Raw genomic sequence first — 22,779 nt, 5'->3', positions numbered from 1 at the left:
AGTAAGTGCCTCATACAGGAAAGTCCTAGGAAATGTTCCCATTTCAAAATATTTATCCTTTATCCCAAAAGTGCTCAGAACCGGTGAATGGATCAGCCTCATCGTTTTTTTTTTTTTGGGGGGGGGGGGGCAGATAGTGGCGTTTTAGGCAATATACAAAATATAATTCTCTTTATCTTCTGTAAAACTTTCTATAAAATATATCATTATTAAATTAGCTCGGAAGAGATTCCTGTAGCTGCGACGATGCAAATTGGATCACACGGGGGGCTGCCCGTTATGGTGGAGTCCTGTATAAGGCCACAAAAACTGCTGGAGTGAGGTCCACGAGTCTCCCGTCCCCTCCGGAGCGCCCTCTGCTGGTCTCTGGTAGGAAAGTCCTACGAGGAAGCTCAGCAGCGCCGCCAGCAGGAAAACAACCACCAGAGTCTTGTTTAGGGATAAAACGGAATTCTTCAGATCAGACGGCCAGGAACGAACCCTGCGGTACCTGCACCCCAACAGCAATGACAACAAATTAATCCAAAATAAAAAAAATCCTAATTCCTTTCTATAGGAGGCTCCGTGCGGACTCCTTAGCAATTAGTAACACAGACAGAGTCACTAAAAGTAGCTTTATGATTGGAGCAAAGCTCACATGCAGGATTCTGATTGGAGAATTGTATAATGAAGGGACTCGAATATTTGAAAGGGAATATATTGTTTTTCTTTTACTCTTGATTCAGTATATAGGCCAAGGAAAGGCATCCTATAGTACTACAACTCCCAGCATCCTCCGTTATTCTGCAAGAACTCTTTGCACTTACAGACTGCACGTGTGCGCGGGGGACGTTATTTCCAGGAAACTCAACTTCCTTGTCATGTCGTCTTGCACTTCCTCGGGGAATTCCGCGTTTACTTCATCCCTGGAGGGGCAAACGGCACAAGGAAAGAAGTTAGGGAGATATTAGGGGAGAATTGCATAAAAGGAATATATTGAGAGAGAATCAGGGGCCGTTACTCTTGGATTAACTCCTCGTCAGTCAGATCAGGGCGCACGTAAGCGGTGGCAAAATGCTGCATATTCGGCCGATTCTCGTTTGGCTTCAACCCCATCAGTTTCCTGCGTGAAACAAAGAATATGCGGCACTTAGAACGTGAATAGATTCCAGACTTGCAGCTGTAGATACTCCGAGAACTGGTTACTAAGAGGAACCTGCACTGCTCCGATATTCTTTTCCCAAAGGGATATTTTTGTCAGAACCCTTAGTTGGTGCCGACGACCCGCCTTGGGAATGTTCCACATTTGATTTAAATACTCAAACCCCCAGTAGGTTAAGGATTCATTTATGGGAAAGCCAAAAGCTGACCCCCAATAGAAACCGCAAGAATGCTATTTAGTTAGCGTCGTCCCGATTCATAACTTCAACCCCAACTCACCAGCTGTTCGATCTTTTGTGGAATTTTCCATCTATTTTATCCCCTCCAAATGGTTCCTGAAGGGAGAATGGGGGAGTCATTATTGGCTATTACTTACCCAATGTGTAGATATCACAAAGCCACACACAAGTTGGGCACCTCAACTGCCCCCCTCCATATACACACATGCCAAGTGTACCACCAGAGCTTACCATCACCATGCTGCGGGTATAAGCCGGCATACTGACTCTCCTGAGAGACGACGGCTGAAAAGGGAAGACAAAATGCAGCTTTTAGTCAGTGCACAACTGCTGGGGAGATTGGGGGGCGAGGCGCAGCCCAATGGAGATTGGGGGGCGAGGCGCAGCCCAATGGAGATTGGGGGGCGAGGCGCAGCCCAATGGAGATTGGGGGGCGAGGCGCAGCCCAATGGAGATTGGGGGGCGAGGCGCAGCCCAATGGAGATTGGGGGGCGAGGCGCAGCCCAATGGAGATTGGGGGGCGAGGCGCAGCCCAATGGAGATTGGGGGGCGAGGCGCAGCCCAATGGAGATTGGGGGGCGAGGCGCAGCCCAATGGAGATTGGGGGGCGAGGCGCAGCCCAATGGAGATTGGGGGGCGAGGCGCAGCCCAATGGAGATTGGGGGCGAGGCGCAGCCCAATGGAGATTGGGGGGCGAGGCGCAGCCCAATGGAGATTGGGGGGGGCGAGGCGCAGCCCAATGGAGATTGGGGGGCGAGGCGCAGCCCAATGGAGATTGGGGGGCGAGGCACAGCCCAATGGAGATTGGGGGGCGAGGCACAGCCCAATGGAGATTGGGGGGCGAGGCACAGCCCAATGGAGATTGGGGGCGAGGCGGAATGAATTCAGGTATATTGGGAATGACCAGAGTTACCTTTGCGGGTAAAGACGACGACAACTTTTCATCTGAAAACAAGAAAAACACAAATACGTTCGTTACAGTTGAGTTGAAAAAAGACCATCAAAGTCCATCAAGGTAAACCCCTGAATGTTAATGGAGTTTTTCTTGGCTAATAGGCTTTAGTGGTGGCGGCCATCATTGCTCTAATGAGCAGATTATCCGAGCACCCACCTCGCTCGGCGGAGAAGCTGGACCGGTCGCTCTGATGGAGAAGTTCTCGGAGATCCTCCAGCTCGGCGTGCTCCTTGGCATACATTCGCTTCAGGTTTTCCACGTGTTGGATCATCACATCCACGGCCTTACTGACCCGGCTCTCCTACAGACACAGACAGACTGATGGGTCCCCAAGGGCCCTTGCACATAGGGAACACTTAAGGCTATAGTCTTATACACGAGATATACCTGGTGAATGGCCCCCAGCATCTCCGACCGACTTGCCACTCTGGCCGTGTGAACACCGAGGAACTGCAGGGTCTTCTCCAACTTCTTCACTATCTCATGAGACTCGTTGTCCTCCTCACACAGGGGCACCAACACCTGCCACACACCAGGTACCAACATCAGTGCCATGCAACATTCTTATGGATACCCCAAAAGCTCTAAATCCACCCACTAGCCTACAAAATCCCCTTTAAATGAGAAGGAAGGATACGGAGGCAGTTTATTGCCAATAGATTAGCCACAATAGTACAGGCTATAACACTATATTTATTCTGTAGAATGCTTTACCATACCTGAGTAAACAGCTCTAGAAGCTCTCTGTTTGTTTAGGATAGCAGCTGCCATATTAGCTTGGTGTGACATCACTTCCTGCCCGAGTCTCTCCCTGCTCACTCATAGCTCTGGGCTCAGATTACAGCAGGGAGGGAGAGAGGAACAAACTGAGCATGCTCAAGCCCTAGCCCTGGAGGTTTAAGCTGAAAACAGGAAGTCTGATACAGAAGCCCATGAGTACACGAAAGAAATGTGATGTTTGACAGAGGACTCAGAGCAACATTACTTTGAGGGGTTACTGCTGTATTTATATAGACCTTTCTGATAAAGATTACTTAATTTTAGCCTTTCCTTCTCCTTTAATCCCCAACCAAGTTGACCACCCACGTCCCACTGTACCTCCAGCAGTTTGGTGCAACTTGCAATCTCCTTTTTCAGATTCTCCTCCGCTAAATCCCGAGACCTTTCCTCCAGCCGCAGCCGCTTGTCTAGTGTAAACAGGTCGCATTTAAATCCAAGAGACACGCGCAGAAATTCAGTCTTGGCACCGCAATCAAAAGGGAAAATGAAAACCACAGTCACGTTTTTTACATTAATAAATAGAAAGATTTTTTTTTCTGGCAGAACAGATTCTAAAGCAAAAACATAAGTCACTTCTATTTTCCTTATCATTATCCCTTATAATACATGAGTGATACTCAGAGTTCCCTGTATAACTCAGCCTGCAGCCTTGTGCCTTTATATGGTCACAGAACAACCCCTCAGTGACTTCTAATATCCTTATCATTTACAGTAGGGGTACATTATCCCTTATAATACATGAGTGATACTCAGAGTTCCCTGTATAACTCAGCCTGCAGCCTTGTGTCTTTATATGGTCACAGAACAACCCCTCAGTGACTTCTAATATCCTTATCATTTACAGTAGGGGGTACATTATCCCTTATAATACATGAGTGATACTCAGAGTTCCCTGTATAACTCAGCCTGCAGCCTTGTGTCTTTATATGGTCACAGAACAACCCCTCAGTGACTTCTAATATCCTTATCATTTACAGTAGGGGGTACATTATCCCTTATAATACATGAGTGATACTCAGAGTTCCCTGTATAACTCAGCCTGCAGCCTTGTGTCTTTATATGGTCACAGAACAACCCCTCAGTGACTTCTAATATCCTTATCATTGACAGTAGGGGGTACATTCTCCAGTATAATACATGAGTGATACTCAGAGTTCCCTGTATAACTCAGCCTGCAGCCTTGTGTCTTTATATGGTCACAGAACAACCCCTCAGTGACTTCTAATATCCTTATCATTTACAGTAGGGGGACACAGAACTCACCTCCATCTGCTTTTGGTTATTGGTACAGGGACTATAAGAAGAAAATAATACAGTTAAGAGAAAAGCAGCAGCGAGGAGGTTAAATAAAGACAGACCAATAGAAAACCTACGTCTTTTCCTCCAGTGGGTCAGTGGGAGAGTCTAATGGAAGAGCCTCAGGGAGAGAATTTGCTATAAAATAAGGAGAATTGGGTTATTCTTCACATTATCATTGGGTGCAAATAACTGCTTTGTGGGTCACAGAAATAAATAAAAAGTGTTGATGCCCAGACAGAGGCTATGTACTATATCTGTGGATCAGAACCAGCCAGTGGAGCAGTATATTCACCTTCCTGATGTGCCGGTCCAGGTGGGAACCCTCCAGCTTTCACTTCTACATTCTCCTCCTGCCGACAGAAAGAGGAATAAGAATCAATGTCGGAAGAGATTTGCTGTAGGGAGGTTGGGCATTATGACTCCTACAGGTCAGTGCCCATTAAATGTTCAAAAGTGCATTAAAGAGACCAATCTATTTTTGACTCCTGCTGTTGTGTGGGCCCCAAAGTCATGGATAAGGGCCCAGGCAAGCTGTGGAGTCTACCCAGAAGGCAAGTATTGAGTAGGTAGGGAGTTTAGTTAGTTATTGCCCCACTGCACATTGTTTTAACCAAGGAAAATTGACACCGCACCTACACAAGTGCAACTCAAGCAGGTTAAAGAATCACAGGAACTCCAGGGCCCACTAAAGGCTGGAGTTTCTCAGGTCCTCCAAGGCTGAAAAACCATATAGATTCAAGAGGGTCTCCCCCTTCCTAACCCAAATCCAGTGTTTCTAATAAAAGGTAAGAGACAATGGTGCTGTTACATCCCAAAGGGCTAACTCTACTGGGAGGGAAGTCCTTATGATCCTTGAGGGGAACTCTCAGAGCCCTAGAAGTCAACCTGGTTCTGGTAGAACATTCTTTGATACTTCAGGTGGACTTTCATAACCCCATGGTCCTGGATACATTGAAGAAGAGACATCTCCTGGTGTCAAATTAATGAAGCTTGCATTCTCTTCTATTGATTGGGGGCAGAACGGTCTCCTGTAACTTTTGGAACAACTAGAAGGAAGAAGCCCGAAAGCAACTTTCTCCTTGAAGAAAACTAGGGTCCTCTGTAGGTGATGTAAGGGCCACCAACATAGTAGACGTCAAGAGAAGACAAGAAGCCTTGAATTCCCTTGGAGAGATTGTGTGCAAGTAGAACAAGGTCCAGGATCTGAGACCAACTCTAGTTGGGTCTTTCAGAGATAGTTCTTTCCATCCAATGAGGTGGCCCATCTTCCAACTGGTTGATTTGGGATCAGGTCTGGATTGCGAGTCTACAGACTGTCAGTCCGGGTCTATCTGGACTCTGAATGTATCACAAGAGCCAGAGAAAAACCCAAGTCCTATCAAGCCACAATCATACCCTTTCTGGGATCTTGTTGGAACTGGAGTGGGGGCAACACCAAGCCCAACTTCAGTAGAAGCCCCCAAAACTATTGTCAAGGTCCATGATAGTTAGGGGAGAGGACCTTTGTATCTATTTAGAGAAAATAAAGATGCTGGTGGTGAGGTCTACTTACCAACACAGGTTCTTCTTGCAAAGAGCTTTGCCCAGGCTCACACTGTGGCACTAAAAGATACAAGCACCCCAACAAATTGTATTACAAGGATCCAGCAGATCCAAATGACTCACCAGAGGACCACTCTATGGGTGCCAACGCCAAGAACAATGACCAGTTGCCCTTAGTAGTGGGTGGAACCAGGAAATAAAGAAAACTCATTACCTTCAGTAGAAGAGACCTCTGCAGATTCCATGGCTTCATGTTTTACTGGGGATTCCTCTGACCCAACAAAATCCATCTTCTTTACAAACTGCTTGTTTTCTGGTCCTGGGTATAAAATGATTTTTTGGCTTTCACAAATGGCATCTCTCGTGTTTAGCTTTGCCTTTAAACAGCAGAAAAGTGAATTTCCCCTTCTTATTAAATCTTTTAAAGGCCAAGTTAAAACACAAGTGGAGCCTTCTCATGGTGGTCTTACAAGTTTCAGTACTGACCCAAATTGCTTTATATTCATATAGTCGGGGGGGGGGGGAGAAGAGCCTGAGATTGGACGTCCCATACCTGATGGAATGAGGGGGCTTTTCTCAGCAGAGGTGGTCCCGTTGGGGGCATGCAGGGAATCCAAGGTGATGCTGCTGCCATGGAGAGTGGAAATAAAATTATTCATGGATATTGGGAAAGGAAAAGTAAAACTCAGGAGAAATGTTCTGTATATCTGACCTGTTTTCGGGGTCCCCCGACTGATGCTCAGCTCCGCTCCCCTGTGCACAGAAATGGAAAGGTTCAATAGGGGGTTTGGGATCAATGCAAAGACAATGGAGCTGCTGTAAAGGAGTAGTAGGTTCATGGCAAGTGGAACCAGCAGAGAATGCCCCCGTGTGCTATGGGGCTAATAGAAGGATGGAACACTCACTGCCAGGAGATGTACCTGTGCCACAACATTGGGCCGGACATATTTATGGAACAAAAGGGCATTAATAGTTGCCAGGAAAGATCCATCTCATTCCCCGAGTGCAGGGAAAGCTGGAAATGATTTCGGAGTTTTATGTTCGGCTTCCTCTGAAACCCCAACAGGATCATCAAATCCCAACCTGCCGGATCCCCGTCCCGCTCCAGAACCATTTCCCCGAGTTCCTAATGGCACTGGGAAGAAGCCTAATGACTCTTTGTCAACACAATATTGAGCTTGGGGTGGACGGAACCCAGAATGAGGGAGATCCGTGACAAACATGCGAGATGCCCACCCCGTGCCCCTAAATCCATTGGCACAGCATAGAGGCTCCTGTTTGTACAATTGGACACAATGTATCACACACAGCGACTGGATCTGACACAATGTATCACACTGTATTCTCTGTAGCACCTACACTCGGCCTCTGATTGTCCCTAATACCCCAGAACCCTAGTTGCCCCTCTAGTGGTGGAACCCTGAAGGGCCCTCAATGTGCCAAATGCACCACAGACTTAAAATACACTGGAAATACAAATGTATCCGACTCTAAGCCCAAATGCCCCCCAGTGATGCCCCAGCCCCCCTCCCCCATACACAGCAGTTGAGGATAAAGTAACAACTCCCTGCTGCTTTACATACAGATCTGTCTGGGCACCAGAATTTCCCTAAAGGCAAATAGGAACCCGCATTTGTCTATTTTAAGCCTCCCCCCCACCCACAGGGAATTAATAACCCAACCACCCCCTGCACCCCCACAAATGCAAATCCCCCTCTATGTCTGTTCATCAGTATCAGAGAGGGGACATGAACCAAAGGGGATTTGCATTGGGACAATTTTCTCTCCATACAAAGCCCAGTAGAATCTATATTTATCTTCTGTATATTTATCCACATTTATTCGCATTTATCCCCATTTATTCATATTTTTCTACATTTATCTACTGTATATTTATTCGCATTTATCCCCATTTATTCGCATTTATTCGCATTCATCCCCATTTATCCATAATTATCCCCATTTATTCATATTTTTCTACATTTATCTACTGTATATTTATTCACATTTATCCCCATTTATTCATAATTATCCCCATTTATCCGCATTTATCCCCATTTATTCGCATTTATCCCCATTTGTTCATAATTATCTCCATTTATCCCCAGTTATCCGCATTTATCCCCATTTATCCGCATTTATCCCATTTTATTCGCATTTATCCCCATTTATCCATAATTATCCCCATTTATTCATATTTTTCTACATTTATCTACTGTATATTTATTCACATTTATCCCCATTTATTCATAATTATCCCCATTTATCCGCATTTATCCCCATTTATTCGCATTTATCCCCATTTGTTCATAATTATCTCCATTTATCCCCAGTTATCCGCATTTATCCCCATTTATTCGCATTTATCCCCATTTGTTCATAATTATCTCCATTTATCCCCAGTTATCCGCATTTATCCCCATTTATTCGCATTTATCCCATTTTATTCGCATTTATCCCCATTTATCCATAATTATCCCCATTTATTCATATTTTTCTACATTTATCTACTGTATATTTATTCGCATTTATTCCCATTTATCCCCATTTATCCATAATTATCCCCATTTATTCATATTTTTCTACATTTATCTACTGTATATTTATCCACATTTATCCGCATTTATTCACATTTATCCCCATTTATTCATAATTATCCCCAGTTATCCGCATTTATCCCCAGTTATTCGCATTTATCCCATTTTATTCGCATTTATCCCCATTTATCCATAATTATCCCCATTTATTCATAATTATCCCCATTTGTTCATAATTATCCCCAGTTATCCGCATTTATCCCCCATATTTATCCGCATTTATTCGCATTTATCCCCAGTTATTCGCATTTATCCCCATTTATTCACAATTATCCCCATTTATTCATAATTATCCCCATTTGTTCATAATTATCCCCAGTTATCCGCATTTATCCCCCACATTTATCCGCATTTATTCGCATTTATCCCCAGTTATTCGCATTTATCCCCATTTATTCACAATTATCCCCATTTATTCATAATTATCCGCATTTATCCCCAGTTATCCACATTTATCCCCAGTTATCCACATTTATCCCCAGTTATCCACATTTATCCCCAGTTATCCACATTTATCCCCAGTTATCCACATTTATCCCCAGTTATCCACATTTATCCCCAGTTATCCACATTTATCCCCAGTTATCTATATTTATCTGCATTATCTGCATTTATCCCCATTCATCCCCATTTATCTAGTCAGTTCTCATTCAGATTTGTTTGTAGGAGAAATACATTTCTTAAGCATTTTCATTATATACAACAAAGAAGTCGGCTGGGGGAGCCACCCCTGGACAAACCTACATTTTTGTAACATCCCTTGAGCCATTTTACGGTTAACTTCCCCTTTGAATTAAATATCTCAAGGAGGTCCCTAGTATTTAAAATGTACTGGGCCCCCCTAGAGTTGAGAATCCATTTTCTTTTTGGTTTCTGGCAGTGAGGGGGTTAAACTCGGGCCCAGGAATTTGTATATTTGCAGCTTGTGACTCAGTAAAGAAAGTGTGGGCGGCAGTCAGAACGGATTGATCAAATCCAAACATTTCTATTGGACACACGTTGCACAAATATCTGCCCCTGACCTCCCACAATGCCGAGTGTTTGCACAAGAGTCGCCACCAATGGGCCAAAAGTGAAATGAAGACCAACTGCAAAGCGTGGCCAGACAGTAAGAGTTAAATGTAATGGTTAAGTCAGGAACTTACCCCCACCATATCCAAAGTCTCCCCCCTAACTGCAGCCACAGGGGGTCGGGGGCAGATGTAGAAGAGAAGGATCACTGGGGCACTTGATTCACTAATGAACAAACTGTCATTTCCAAACTGACAGCAAAGCACCAGCTCAATTCCTGTAACTAACCCCCCCCCCGGCTTTTATACAGCTGCCCCCCCCCCAACATTGTGACACCCCAACAGGAACATTTTCAGATTCGTCAGTAAAGGAAAAACAAAGTCCGATCTGTCGCCAGTGAGTTTGGCCAAAACAGAGAAAAGGAAGAGAAAGTTACTCAAATTTCCTGTATTTAATAATTACACTTTTTTTTTTTATAAAGGCCACGGCCTGATATAGATTTCTAGTGAAATGTATCTCCTATTTATATACTGAATTACATCCCCATGTACTGACCAATCATTCCTTCTCTTTGTATTTATACTTCTGGGAGGGAGCTGCCATATCAATTCCCATAGACATGCATCAGTGAGTGTATTTCCTGGTACTCGTGTGACTGTCTCTACTTCCTTTGCACGGGGGAGTATTTCCTGGAACTTGTGTGACTGTCTCTACTTCCTTTGCACGGGGGAGTGTATTTCCTGGTACTCGTGTGACTGTCTCTCTCTACTTCCTTTGTATGGGGGAGTGTATTTCCTGGTACTTGTGTGACTGTCTCTACTTCCTTTGCACGGGGGAGTATTTCCTGGTACTTGTGTGACTGTCTCTACTTCCTTTGCACGGGGGAGTGTATTTCCTGGTACTCGTGTGACTGTCTCTCTCTACTTCCTTTGTACGGGGGAGTGTATTTCCTGGTACTTGTGTGACTGTCTCTACTTCCTTTGCACGGGGGAGTGTATTTCCTGGTACTCATGTGACTGTCTCTACTTCCTTTGCACGGGGGAGTGTATTTCCTGGTACTTGTGTGACTGTCTCTACTTCCTTTACATGGGGGAGTGTATTTCCTGGTACTCATGTCACTGTCTCTACTTCCTTTACATGGGGGAGTGTATTTCCTGGTACTCATGTCACTGTCTCTACTTCCTTTGCACGGGGGAGTGTATTTCCTGGTACTCATGTGACTGTCTCTACTTCCTTTACATGGGGGAGTGTATTTCCTGGTACTCATGTCACTGTCTCTACTTCCTTTGCACGGGGGAGTGTATTTCCTGGTACTTGTGTGACTGTCTCTACTTCCTGTCAGGCAAAGGAACAGCACTTCTCTTTTGCTTTATGGCAGGGGTTGTAGCTACACGGAGGATCTGAACTGTAGTTTCTGGTGTCGCCTCCCTGAGGGGCATAAATAATATTTACACTCACGTTACACAGAGACAGGGGCCGAGACATCTGCAGTTTGTACCAATGACAGGAAAGTGAAACAACATCCCGGGGATGAGAGAGAAGAAATGGAAAGATTGTGATGGCCGTGGGGGTTGGTGCCAACATGTAGTTGAGGTTAAAAGCCAGAGCCCACGGCAGCTGCTCCCGTCACTAACACACGGCAGAGATGGAAAACTCCCAGGAAGGAAATGAATCAGGTTTATATCCCCTTTATTTTCTGTACAACAAGCCGGGTATTGCCTTGTGTTCCCTATTCACTAACACTACATTGTGTCATGAGTCAGAACTAGAGAATAAAAAGGGACAGACACAGCTCTCAGGAGCAACAACATTCCCACAAAAACTATTAACCCCTTGGGATTGCACCCCAACAGAATACAAAGCCCATTGGGTCGGACATTAAACAACAGTACCTGAGACAAAAGAAGATCCATGGAAGGATCAGCAGTGACCCCAACATCCGTCTGAACCTCCCGACACACAAACTTGCCCCTGTCAGAGGGAAAATTAATTTACTGAAGAAACAGCAGGTTTGGGAAAATGAAGTGAGAAAATGTCACAAAATGAATCTGTTACTATAAAGCTCCTGCTTGGCAACTGCATTTGTATTCCCTGTACTAAGCACAATTCAGCAGGAACAATCCCTAAGTTTGCTCATAGTCTGTACAGAGAGATCCCATAAAACTATGGTACATAGGTATTCCCTGTACTAAGCACAATTCAGCAGGAACAGTCCCTAAGTTTGTTCATAGTCTGTACAGAGAGATCCCATAAAACTATGGTACATAGGTATTCCCTGTACTAAGCACAATTCAGCAGGAACAGTCCCTAAGTTTGTTCATAGTCTGTACAGAGAGATCCCATAAAACTATGGTACATAGGTATTCCCTGTACTAAACACAATTCAGCAGGAACAGCCCCTAAGTTTGCTCATAGTCTGTACAGAGAGATCCCATAAAACTATGGTACATAGGTATTCCCTGTACTAAGCACAATTCAGCAGGAACAGCCCCTAAGTTTGCTCATAGTCTGTACAGAGAGATCCCATAAAACTATGGTACATAGGTATTCCCTGTACTAAGCACAATTCAGCAGGAACAGTCCCTAAAGTTTACTCATAGTCTGTACAGAGAGATCCCATAAACTATGGTACATAGGTATTCCCTGTACTAAGCACAATTCAGCAGGAACAGTCCCTAAGTTTGCTCATAGTCTGTACAGAGAGATCCCATAAAACTATGGTACATAGGTATTCCCTGTACTAAGCACAATTCAGCAGGAACAGTCCCCTAAGTTTGCTCATAGTCTGTACAGAGAGATCCCATAAAACTATGGTACATAGGTATTCCCTGTACTAAACACAATTCAGCAGGAACAGCCCCTAAGTTTGCTCATAGTCTGTACAGAGAGATCCCATAAAACTATGGTACATAGGTATTCCCTGTACTAAGCACAATTCAGCAGGAACAGTCCCTAAGTTTGCTCATAGTCTGAATTGACACTAATATAAACAAAATCATTTCAGCTTTGTAACAAATACACAAACTCTCGCGCTTTTCCTTTTATAGAAATGTACAAGAAATCTAGAGGGGGCCCGAGACTTTACTTCTGACTCACCCCCCCCCCCCAGTTCCTTTAGATTTCAGGTCACACAATGTCCCACTCACTTGTTTTGATCCACTGAATCCCCCTCCGACGTTGCACTTTTGTCAACTTCCCGGTGTTTGTCGCTCTCAGGTTTCCCCTGATTTCTGGTTCCGAAACGAGAAAAATTCCTCACCCCGAGTCTTGGATATAATTGTAATATCTCTAATGTCAGAGCATCTGTGTGAGACACAATATTATTTATTCCTCTATATTATACACTTACATTATGTGCATATATGATATGGGGGTGACAGAGGAAAGATGGGGGGCTGTGCCTATATATTATACACTTACATTATGTGCATATATGATATGGGGGTGACAGAGGAAAGATGGGGGTATATCTGTGCCTATATATTATACACTTACATTATGTGCATATATGATATGGGGGTGACAGAGGAAAGATGGGGGGCTGTCGCTATATATTATACATTACATTATGTGCATATATGATATGGGGGTGACAGAGGAAAGATGGGGTTATATCTGTGCCTATATATTATACACTTACATTATGTGGCATATATGATATGGGGGGTGACCAGGGGAAAGATGGGGGGCTGTGCCTATATATTATACACTTACATTATGTGCATATAATGATATGGGGGGTGACAGGGGAAAGATGGGGGGCTGTGCCTATATATTATACACTTACTTATGTGCATATATGATATGGGGGTGACAGAGGAAAGATGGGGGTCTGTGCCTATATATTATACACTTACATTATGTGCATATATGATATGGGGGTGACAGGGGAAAGCATGGGGAGGCTGTGCTCTATACTATATTATTTACCACTTACTATCTATGTGCATAATTATGGATTTATGGGTGGTTGACAGAGGAAAAGCATGGTGGTATATCTGGCTGCCCATATATATATACACTTTACATTATGGCATATATGATTCATGGAGGTGACAAGAGAAGACAAGATGGGGCTGCTTATGTGCCACGTATATTTACTACACTTAATTAGATGCATATATGATATTGGGCGGTACAGAGAAAGAGATGGGGGATACTATATCTGCTGGCCCATTATATATTATACCACTTACATTATGTGCATGATCTGATCACTGATGGATATACCAGTGACAGAGGAAAGATGACTCCCGCGGGGCTTGTGTCCGTATACTACTTTATACTACTTACAGTATGTGCATATAAAGATATGGGAGGCTGATCAGAGGAAAGAATGGGGACACAAAGCTATTAATATTCTGTGCTCTAATACAATTATACACTGTACATTATGTACAATATATGATTATGGGCTGGTGACAGAGAAATGAGTGGGGGGCTGTGACCTATATATGTATACACTTACAATTTATGCTGCATATAACATAATGATATGGGCGGTGTACAGAGAAAGGACTGGCGCTGGAGTGCTGCTGCCTAACTACATACTTAACGCAACGTTACCATTAATGTGACATATATTGACAATGATGCGCCAAGGGTACAGAAGTAAAGATGGGAGTCTGTGCACGTATAACTCATCGCCTCATACGACTTATACATTCATGATCATAAACAATCGATAATCGTGGGTGACAGCAGAAAAGCATGGGGGTCCTGTCGCCTCTCCACTATAATATTCACACTTCACAGTTCATGTCACTGCACCATATATGCACTCAATGGCGGCTGAATCAGAGGAACAACAAGATGGACAGAGGGGCGCCTGACCTAACATGCCGAATATATGCGAAGAGATACACTTACAATCTATGGTTTGCTATCTATCGATGATGGAGAGGTGACAAGAGGAAAGATGGACGGCTGTGCCTATATATCTATACACTCATACATTATGTGCCATATCATGTATATGGGTAATCAGTAGTGAACAGATTGAAAGGATGGGCGGCTGTGCCTAGTAATATATATACATACATTATGTGCACTATATGTATGGGAGGTGACACGATCGAAAAGATGGGGGCGTGGTGCCTATGATATTATACACTTAACATTTATGTGCAATATATGATATGGGCAGGTCGACAGGGAGAAGATGGGGGGCTGTGCCCTATATCATTATACCAACTTACATATGGCATATATGATGATGGGGGGTGACAGGGAAAATGAGAGTCCATACTTATCTGGAACCATAAATAATTATACAACATTACATTATGTGGCATATATGATTATGGGGGTGACCAGGGGAAAGATCGGTGAGGTCCTGTCCTGTTGTCTCCCTTGATCTATATTACACACTTACAATTGATGTGGCATTATGATGACTTATGGGCAGTAATCGGGTGACAAGAGGAATAGATGGGTCTATGTGGGCTGTGCCTATATATTATACACTTACGATTATGTGACCATTATATCATGATAATACCAGGTGGTGACAGAGGAAAGATGGAGCGGTATCATCTGCTGCCTCATATTATATACTCATACACGTACCATTGTTGCATATATAACTATTGCACGGGGTGACAGCACGGAAAAGATGGGGAGCAATGATTAGGTGGCCACATACTAGCAGCGGGGGTATACACCACCAAGGTTGTGGTGAGTAATATCACGACTACTTTTAGGGGTTCGCACCAGTCGATTTGCCTCTTGGACACAGAATCTCTTGCCAATACATTTCTGTAGAATGAAATAAAATATCATTAATTGGTTGTATGACATTGGGGCAGAGATAAGGGGGAGCAGTTATAAGGGGGAGCAGTTATAAGGGGGAGCAGTTATAAAGGGGGAGCAGTTATTAAGGGGGGATGCAAGGCAGTAGTATAAGGGGAGCAGTTAATAAGGTGGGAGCAGTATATCCAATGGGGGAGCAGTATATAAGGTGGGAGCAGTTATAAGGGGAGCAGTTATAAGGGGAGCAGTTTTATAAGGGGAGCAGTTATCTTAAGGGGGAGCAGTAAAGGGGAAGTCAGTCTATAAGGGGAGCAGTTTATAAGGGGGACAGCGGCCCAACATTCCCTGCTTACAGAGAGACATTTATTTGGGGAGATCTCAGAGGTTCCAGGGTGGGTGCTTCGGTACCCCACTATTGTCTCTCGCCGATTCCTCAACGTTCTGCGGGCAGCTCCAGGTCTGATCCTGTTTAGTTCAGGACAGTGGAGGAGTCTGTTTATGTTCCCATAGGAATCGGAATCCATACTCTGTAATTAAAGAGTAGTGGGAGAGAGACCCAGTTGCACCCACCCTTTTTCTCCTTTGACCCTTGGGGCGTCCACATTGTTAGATTGGGGGTGCCGGCCCCTTCCACTGGGTTCTGTTCTGAGCAGTTCTGGGGGAGACAAGTGCAGATTAAGAGGTTTCAGTTCTTTGAATTCAGCCCACCTGGATTCGATCCCCAAAAGTTACAAGTTTTGTGGCTCCTCAATGCCCTGTGTATCCCACATACTGAGCCACTTCCCCGGCCTTCGCTAAACCCCAAGATAAAGGAACGATATTTCGAGTACCTGACAGCAGGAGAGCGCAGTAGTTGCCCTTAAACAGTTTTCTCCTGGAGTTGATTGGATGATTCTGCAAGAAGATAAAGCAGCGAGGGGTAATAGTAGGATGGTGAGCAGGAAACGCAGGCCAAATCCCTGCCTGGAGCGAGGAGCCCTCTTAACCCTGTTTCCTCTGACAATGTGGGAGGGGCCTCTAGAGACTGAATTGAGGAAGGAAGAGATGTGGGCAGAGCAGGGGAAGCAGTTAAACTGGAAATAAAGATTTGCCAACAGAATATACAGAGACGGTCCATTAATTATTCATTGTATTTCCTTAGCTCCTTCCACTCTCATCAAAATCAGTCACAGGCATCTCCTGGCAGCAGTGCTGTAACTGAGGATTTCACTTTAAGAGAAGGAAGTAGCAGACAAGTCAGGTTGGAGTACAAGGAAATACACCTCCCCGTGCTAAAGGAAAGTAGAGACAGTCACACAGGTACACAATAAGTTACCAGAAATACACTCCCCACAGTGCAAAGGAAGTATGAGAGTCACACAAGTACCAGGAAAATACACTCCCGCCGTGCAAAGGAAGTAGAGCACAGTCCACACGAAGTACAGGAACATACACTCCCCCGTGCAAAGGAAGTAGAGACAGTCACACGATCTACCATAGCCTACCAGAAAATACACTCCCCCGTGTGCAAAAAGGAAGTAGAACAGTGCACACGCATACCAGGAAAATACACTCCCCCGTGCAAAGGAAGTAGAGACGGTTCACACGAGTACCAGGAATATAGCCACTCCCCATTGCAAAGGAAGTAGGATGACCAGTCAACGATACGACGAGCAAGGTACCAGGAAATACACTTTCCCCTGTGCAAAGGAAGTAGGAGAGTCACACGAGTTACCAGGAAATACCACTCCCCTGTTGCAAAGGAAGTAGAGACAGTCACACGAGTTATCCAGGAAATACACTCCCCCGTGCAAAGGAAGTAGAGACAGTCACACGCAAGTACCAGGAAATACACTCCCCCGTGCAAAGGGATAGTAGAGAACAGCATCCACACTGTCCACTAGTACCAGGGAAAATAACACTCCCCAGATGACAAAGAAAGTCAGAGACACAGTCACACGAGACACAGGGAACCATACACTCCCCCCGGTGCAAAGGAAAGTTAGATCACACGAGTACCAGGAAATACACTCCTCTGTTGCAAAACGGAAAGTAGATGAGGTCACAACGAGTACAGGAACACTCACCTGTGCAAAGGAAGTAGAGGAGTCACACGAGTAACACCAGGAAATACACTCCCCAGTGCAAAAAGGAAGTAGAGGCACAGTGCACACGCAGTTACCATGGAAATACACTCCTCCCCGTGCCCAAAGGAAGTAGAGACAGTCACCACGAAGTACCAGGAATATTACACTCCCCAGTGCAACAGGAAGTCAGAGACAGTCACACGAGTACCAGGGAAATACACTCCCCAATGCAAAGGAAGTACGAGACGTAGTCACCACGAGAACCAGGAAATTAACCACCTCCCCCGTTGGCAAGGAAAAGTACGGAGAGTCACCCACGGAAGTACCAGGAATATACACTCCCCGCTTACAAGCGAAGTAGAGACTGTTCGGTCCACGGATAAGTCACCAGAAAATCACCACTCGCCCCGGTAGACATAAGGAAGTGAGACGAGGCATCACACGACAGTACCAGGAAATACACCTTCCCCGTGCAAGGAAGTAGAAGACAGTCACACAGCGGTATGCAGGTACCAGAGCAAATACACTCCCCCGTGCAAAGGAAGTTAGTGACTGAGTCACACGTAGTACAGGAATACAGCTCCCCGGCAAAGGAAAGTCAGAGAGTCACACGTAGTACCAGGAAATACACTCCCCGTACAAAGGAAGTTAGAGACAGTCACACGAGTACCAGGAAATACACTCCCCTGTGCAAAGGAAGTAGAGAGTCACACGAGTACCAGGAAATACACTCCCCCGTGCAAAGGAAGTAGAGACAGTCACACGAGTACCAGGAAAATAACACTCCCCAATGCAAAGGAAGTAGAAGACAGATCACACGAAGTTACCAGTAAATACAACTCCCCCATGCAAAGGAAAGTACGAGAGCACACGAGTACCAGAAATACACATCCCGTACAAGAGGAGTAGAGACTGTCACACGTAAGTCCCAGGAAATACACTTCCCCGTACAAAGGAAGTAGAGACTTGTCACCGGAGTACCCTCAGGAAAGTACATCCCCCGTACATAAGGACAGTAGAGCACGGTCGACTACGAGTACCAGGAAAAATACAACTCCCCCGTGCAAAGGAAGTAGAGAGTCACACGGGGCCGTACCAGTGGATAATACACTCCCCCGTTGCAAAGGAAGATAGAGAGTCCACACGAGGTACAGGAAATACACTCCCCCGTACAAAGGAAGTAGAGACGGCTCACTACGATACCAGGAAATTACATCCCCCTGTGCAAAGGAAGTTAGAGAGTCACGACGAGTACCAAGGGAAATACACTCACCCGTACAAAGGGAAGTAGAGACAGTCACACCGCAGTACCAGGAAAATACACTCCCCCGTACAAAGAAGTAGAGACTGTCACACGAGTACCAGGAAATACACTTCCCCCGTTACAAAGGGAAGTAAGCTGTCACAGTAGTTACCAGGAAACTACACCCCCCGACAAAGGAAGTAGATCGACGGGTTCACACGCAGTACCAGGAAATACACTCCCCCCGTTGCAAAAGAAGTAGAGAGCTCACACGCAGTACAGGCAAATACACTCCCCCGTGCCAAAGGAAGTAGAGTAGTTCACACGAGTACCAGGAAATACACTCCCCCGTACAAAGGAAGTAGAGACAGTCACCACGGTTACCAGGAAAATACACTCCCCTTTGCAAAGGAAGTAGGATTTCACACGCAAGTACCATGGAAACTACTACGCTCCCCCGTTGCAAAGGAAGTAGAGACAGTCACACGCAGTACCAGGAAATACACTCCCCAAATGCAAAGGAAGTAGAGACAGTCACACGCCAGTCACACAGGAAATACACTCCCCCTGACAAAGGAGTAGAGCGAGTCACACGTAAGTACCAGGGAATACCCACTCCCCACGTACCAAAGGAAGATTAGAGACTGTCAACAACACGCCATAGTACAGGAAATACACTCCCCCGTAACAAGGACAAGTAGAGGACTGTCACACGAGTACCAGGAAATACACTCCCCCGTACAAAGAAGTTAGAGTACGTCACACGCCAGTACAGGAAATACACTCCCCCCGTGCAAAGGAAGTAGAGAGTCACACGGAGTACCAGGAAATAACACTCCCCCGGCAAAGAAGTAGAGAGTCACACCGTGGAGACCAGGAAATACACTCCCCCGTAACAAAGGAAGTAGAGACGGTTCAACGAGTACCAGGAAATTACGCCCCCCGTGCAAAGAAGTAGAAGAGGTCACACGGAGTACCAGGATACATCCGTCCGCCCGTACAAGGAAGTAGAGACAGTCACACGGTACCAGGAAATACCTTTACACTTCCCACCGTGAACAAAGAGTAGATGACTGTCACACGGAGTACAGGAGGAATTTACACTCCCCCGTTACAAGGAAGTAGAGACTGCTCTCACACGGAGTACCAGGGAAAACATCAACGACTCCCCCGTACCAAAGGAAGTCAGAGACGGTCACACGAGTACCGGAAATACACTCCCCCGTGCTAAAGGAAAGTAGAGCAGTCACACGCAGCAGATACCAGGAAATTTACACTCCCCCGTGCAAAGGAATAGAGAGTCACACGAATAGTACAGGAAATACACTCCCCGTACAAAGGAAGTAGACGACAGTCACACGCAGTACCACGGAAATACACTCCCCGTGTGCATAAGGAAGAGAGAGATAACACGAAGCCAGAAATACACTTCCCCCGTGCACAGGAAGTAGAGCAGTCACACGAGTACCAGGAAAATACACTCCCCAATGCAAAAGGAAGTAGAGACAGTCACACCGAGTACCAGGAAATACCACATCCCCCGTTGCAAAGGAAGTAGGAGAGTCACACGGTAGTACCAGGAATACACTCCCCACGTTACAAAAGAAGTAGAGACTGTCACAGAGTATCCAGGAAATACACTCCCCCCGTAACAAGGAAGTATGAGACTGTCACACGTAGTACCGAAATACACTCCCCCGTACAAAGGAAGTAGAGACAGGTCACACGTCAGTATAGTTACCAGGAAATACCACTCCCCCGCTGCAAAAGGAAGTAGAGAGTCACACGAGTACAGGAAATACACTTCCTCGTGCAAAGGAAGTAGAGAGTCACACGCTGCACGTACCAAGGAATATACACTCCCCCAGTACAAAGGAAGCTAGAGACGCGTCACGATGCGAGTACCAGATAAATACTACTCCCCCGTGCAAAGAGAGTAGAGAGTCACACCGGAGTACCCAGGATATACAACTTCCCCCGTACAATAGAGAGGTGAGACAGGTCACACGGAGTACCAAGGACATACACTCCCCTCGTTACAAAGGAACAGTAGAGACTGTCACACGAGTACAGGAAATTACACTCCCCGTTACAAAGGAAGTAGAGACTGATCACACGCCGTACCAGGAAATACACTCCCCCGTACAAAGGAAGTAGAGACAGGGTCACAACGACAGTACCAGGAAAATACACTCCCCCCGTGCACAAGGAAGTAAGAGGTCACATCGAGTACAGGAATACACTTCCCCCCGCCCCCCTCACGTGCAAAGAAGTATGAGAGTCACACGAGTACCAGACAAACAACTCCCCCGTACAAAAGGAAAGAGAGCGGTCACACGACAGAACAAGTACCAGGAAATACACCTCCCCCGTTACAAAAGGAAGTAGAGACAGTCACACGATACAGCGAAATACACTCCCCCTACAAAGGAAGTAGAGACGTGTCACAACGCAGTACCAGGGAAATTAACACTCCCCCGTACAAAGGAAGTTAGAGACTGTCACAACGAGTACCAGGAATACCTCCCCCGTACAAGAGTAGAGGACGGTCACACGACAGTTACCAGGAAAATACACTCCCCCCGTGCAAAGGACAGCTAGAGAGTCAATCACGAACAGAGTACCAGGAAAATACACTCCCCCGTGCAAAGGAAGTAGAGAGTCACAACGGAGTACCAGGAAATACACTCCCCCGTACAAAGATAGTAGAGACCGGTCACGTACGAAGTACCAGGAATACACTCCCCCCTGTTTGCAAAGGAAGTTAGAGAAGTCACACGTCCAGTGACCAGGATATCATGGTTATTAACACTCCCCCGTCAAAGGAAGTAGAGAGTCCTACGAGAGTACCAGGAATACACTCCCCGTACAAAGGAAGTAGAGACAGTCACACGAAAGTACCAGGAAATACACTCCCCTGTGCAAAGGAAGCTAGAGGAGTACACGAAGTACCAGGGAAATACACTCCCCCGTGCAAAGGAAGTAGAGGACCAGCACCCACGAGTACAGGAAATACACTCCCCAATGCAAAGGAAGTAGAGACAGTCACACGAGTACCAGGAAATACAACTCCCCGTACAAAGGAAGTAGAGACAGTCACACGAAAGTACCAGGAAATACACTCCCCAGCGTACAAAGGAAGCATAGAGACTGTCACACGAGTTACCAGGAAATACACTCCCCCGTACAAAAGGAAGTAGAGACTGTCACACGCAGTACAGGAAATAACCACTCCCCGTACAAAGGAAGTAGAGACGTGTCACACGAAGTACCAGAAAATACACTCCCCCAGGCAAAGCCAAAGTAGAGAGTCAACACGATAGTACCCAGGAAATTACAACTCCCGTCGCAAACTGATCAGTTAGAGAGTCACACGAGTACCAGGAAATACACTCCCCCGTACAAAGGAAGTAGAGACGGTCACACGAGTACCAGGAAATACACTCCCCCATACAAAGGAAGTAGAGACTCCTGTATGAGTTGCACAGCAGTGTTACACAGTTACACAGTCAGACACTTACTTTGCTGTTTGGTGCAGTTGTGCTGGAGGAGCTGACAGTTGGCAGTTAGTGAGTCTCTCGCTGCCAGTAGATCTCTCCTCTGTACATTCGCCTCCTCCAATTGGCCGGCCAGAGTCTGGTTCTGATCCCGCACATCACTGATTATTCCCTGCAACTCCCCAACCTGGGCACAGCAGAGACACGTTAACCCTATAGTCACTAGGGCAAAGAGGCAAAATGTAAGAACCAATCTACCCCCTCAAACTGGGAAACCCCTCCGTCCCAGTGCAACGGTTAGAGACAGTATCAGACCAATTGCAATTTGCCTCAGAAAATCATTATCTGTTCCCAACTGTCAATTACACCACCAGATTCACATTTAAAGGGGCCATAACTTTTCAGTTGGGCCTGGAAACTCCCCCGATACCTTCTCTGTGAAATCTTCTTCCCGGAGGGCGAGTTCTCTGAGTCGGATCGTCACGGCCTCTGTTCTGCCCTCGGCCTCCTCCTGCCTCTGTCTCGCCATCTCCAGCTCATTAAATCTGCCAGACAGAAAAAACACAGACACGCTGCAGTTTTTTCCACAACCCCCTGTACCCCTACATTCTGTGTCCCCTTTCCTCCGACCCACCCTCCAAGAAGTGCCTAATAAGCCT

At 45.7% G+C, this 22,779-nt stretch overlaps 1 protein-coding gene across 1 annotated transcript in view; it reads right to left on the bottom strand.

Moving 5' to 3' along the window:
- Positions 1–119: 119 nt before the first annotated feature.
- irag2.L (inositol 1,4,5-triphosphate receptor associated 2 L homeolog) overlaps positions 120–22,779 on the bottom strand; it is a 35,173-nt gene continuing 12,513 nt past the window's right edge. The window contains exons 18-41 of the mRNA XM_041585472.1: positions 22,551–22,665; positions 22,145–22,307; positions 21,107–21,220; positions 20,307–20,384; positions 15,885–15,969; positions 15,208–15,320; positions 12,710–12,866; positions 11,456–11,534; positions 6,668–6,708; positions 6,509–6,582; positions 6,170–6,274; positions 5,966–6,015; positions 4,706–4,763; positions 4,488–4,548; positions 4,378–4,408; positions 3,433–3,573; positions 2,722–2,856; positions 2,491–2,635; positions 2,293–2,324; positions 1,611–1,664; positions 1,420–1,475; positions 1,001–1,102; positions 807–905; positions 120–490 (exon numbers count right to left, since the gene is read on the bottom strand). Coding sequence (XP_041441406.1) covers positions 259–490; positions 807–905; positions 1,001–1,102; positions 1,420–1,475; positions 1,611–1,664; positions 2,293–2,324; positions 2,491–2,635; positions 2,722–2,856; positions 3,433–3,573; positions 4,378–4,408; positions 4,488–4,548; positions 4,706–4,763; positions 5,966–6,015; positions 6,170–6,274; positions 6,509–6,582; positions 6,668–6,708; positions 11,456–11,534; positions 12,710–12,866; positions 15,208–15,320; positions 15,885–15,969; positions 20,307–20,384; positions 21,107–21,220; positions 22,145–22,307; positions 22,551–22,665 — 2,320 coding nt within the window. The 3' untranslated portion in view covers positions 120–258. The remainder of the gene's footprint in view (positions 491–806; positions 906–1,000; positions 1,103–1,419; positions 1,476–1,610; positions 1,665–2,292; positions 2,325–2,490; positions 2,636–2,721; positions 2,857–3,432; positions 3,574–4,377; positions 4,409–4,487; positions 4,549–4,705; positions 4,764–5,965; positions 6,016–6,169; positions 6,275–6,508; positions 6,583–6,667; positions 6,709–11,455; positions 11,535–12,709; positions 12,867–15,207; positions 15,321–15,884; positions 15,970–20,306; positions 20,385–21,106; positions 21,221–22,144; positions 22,308–22,550; positions 22,666–22,779) is intronic.

Source organism: Xenopus laevis, chromosome 3L (genome assembly GCF_017654675.1).
Source record: "Xenopus laevis strain J_2021 chromosome 3L, Xenopus_laevis_v10.1, whole genome shotgun sequence".
Classification (NCBI taxonomy): Eukaryota; Metazoa; Chordata; class Amphibia; order Anura; family Pipidae; genus Xenopus; species Xenopus laevis.
The sequence above is the reverse complement of the archived record's forward strand: the minus strand, read 5'-3'. Positions and strand labels throughout refer to the sequence as shown.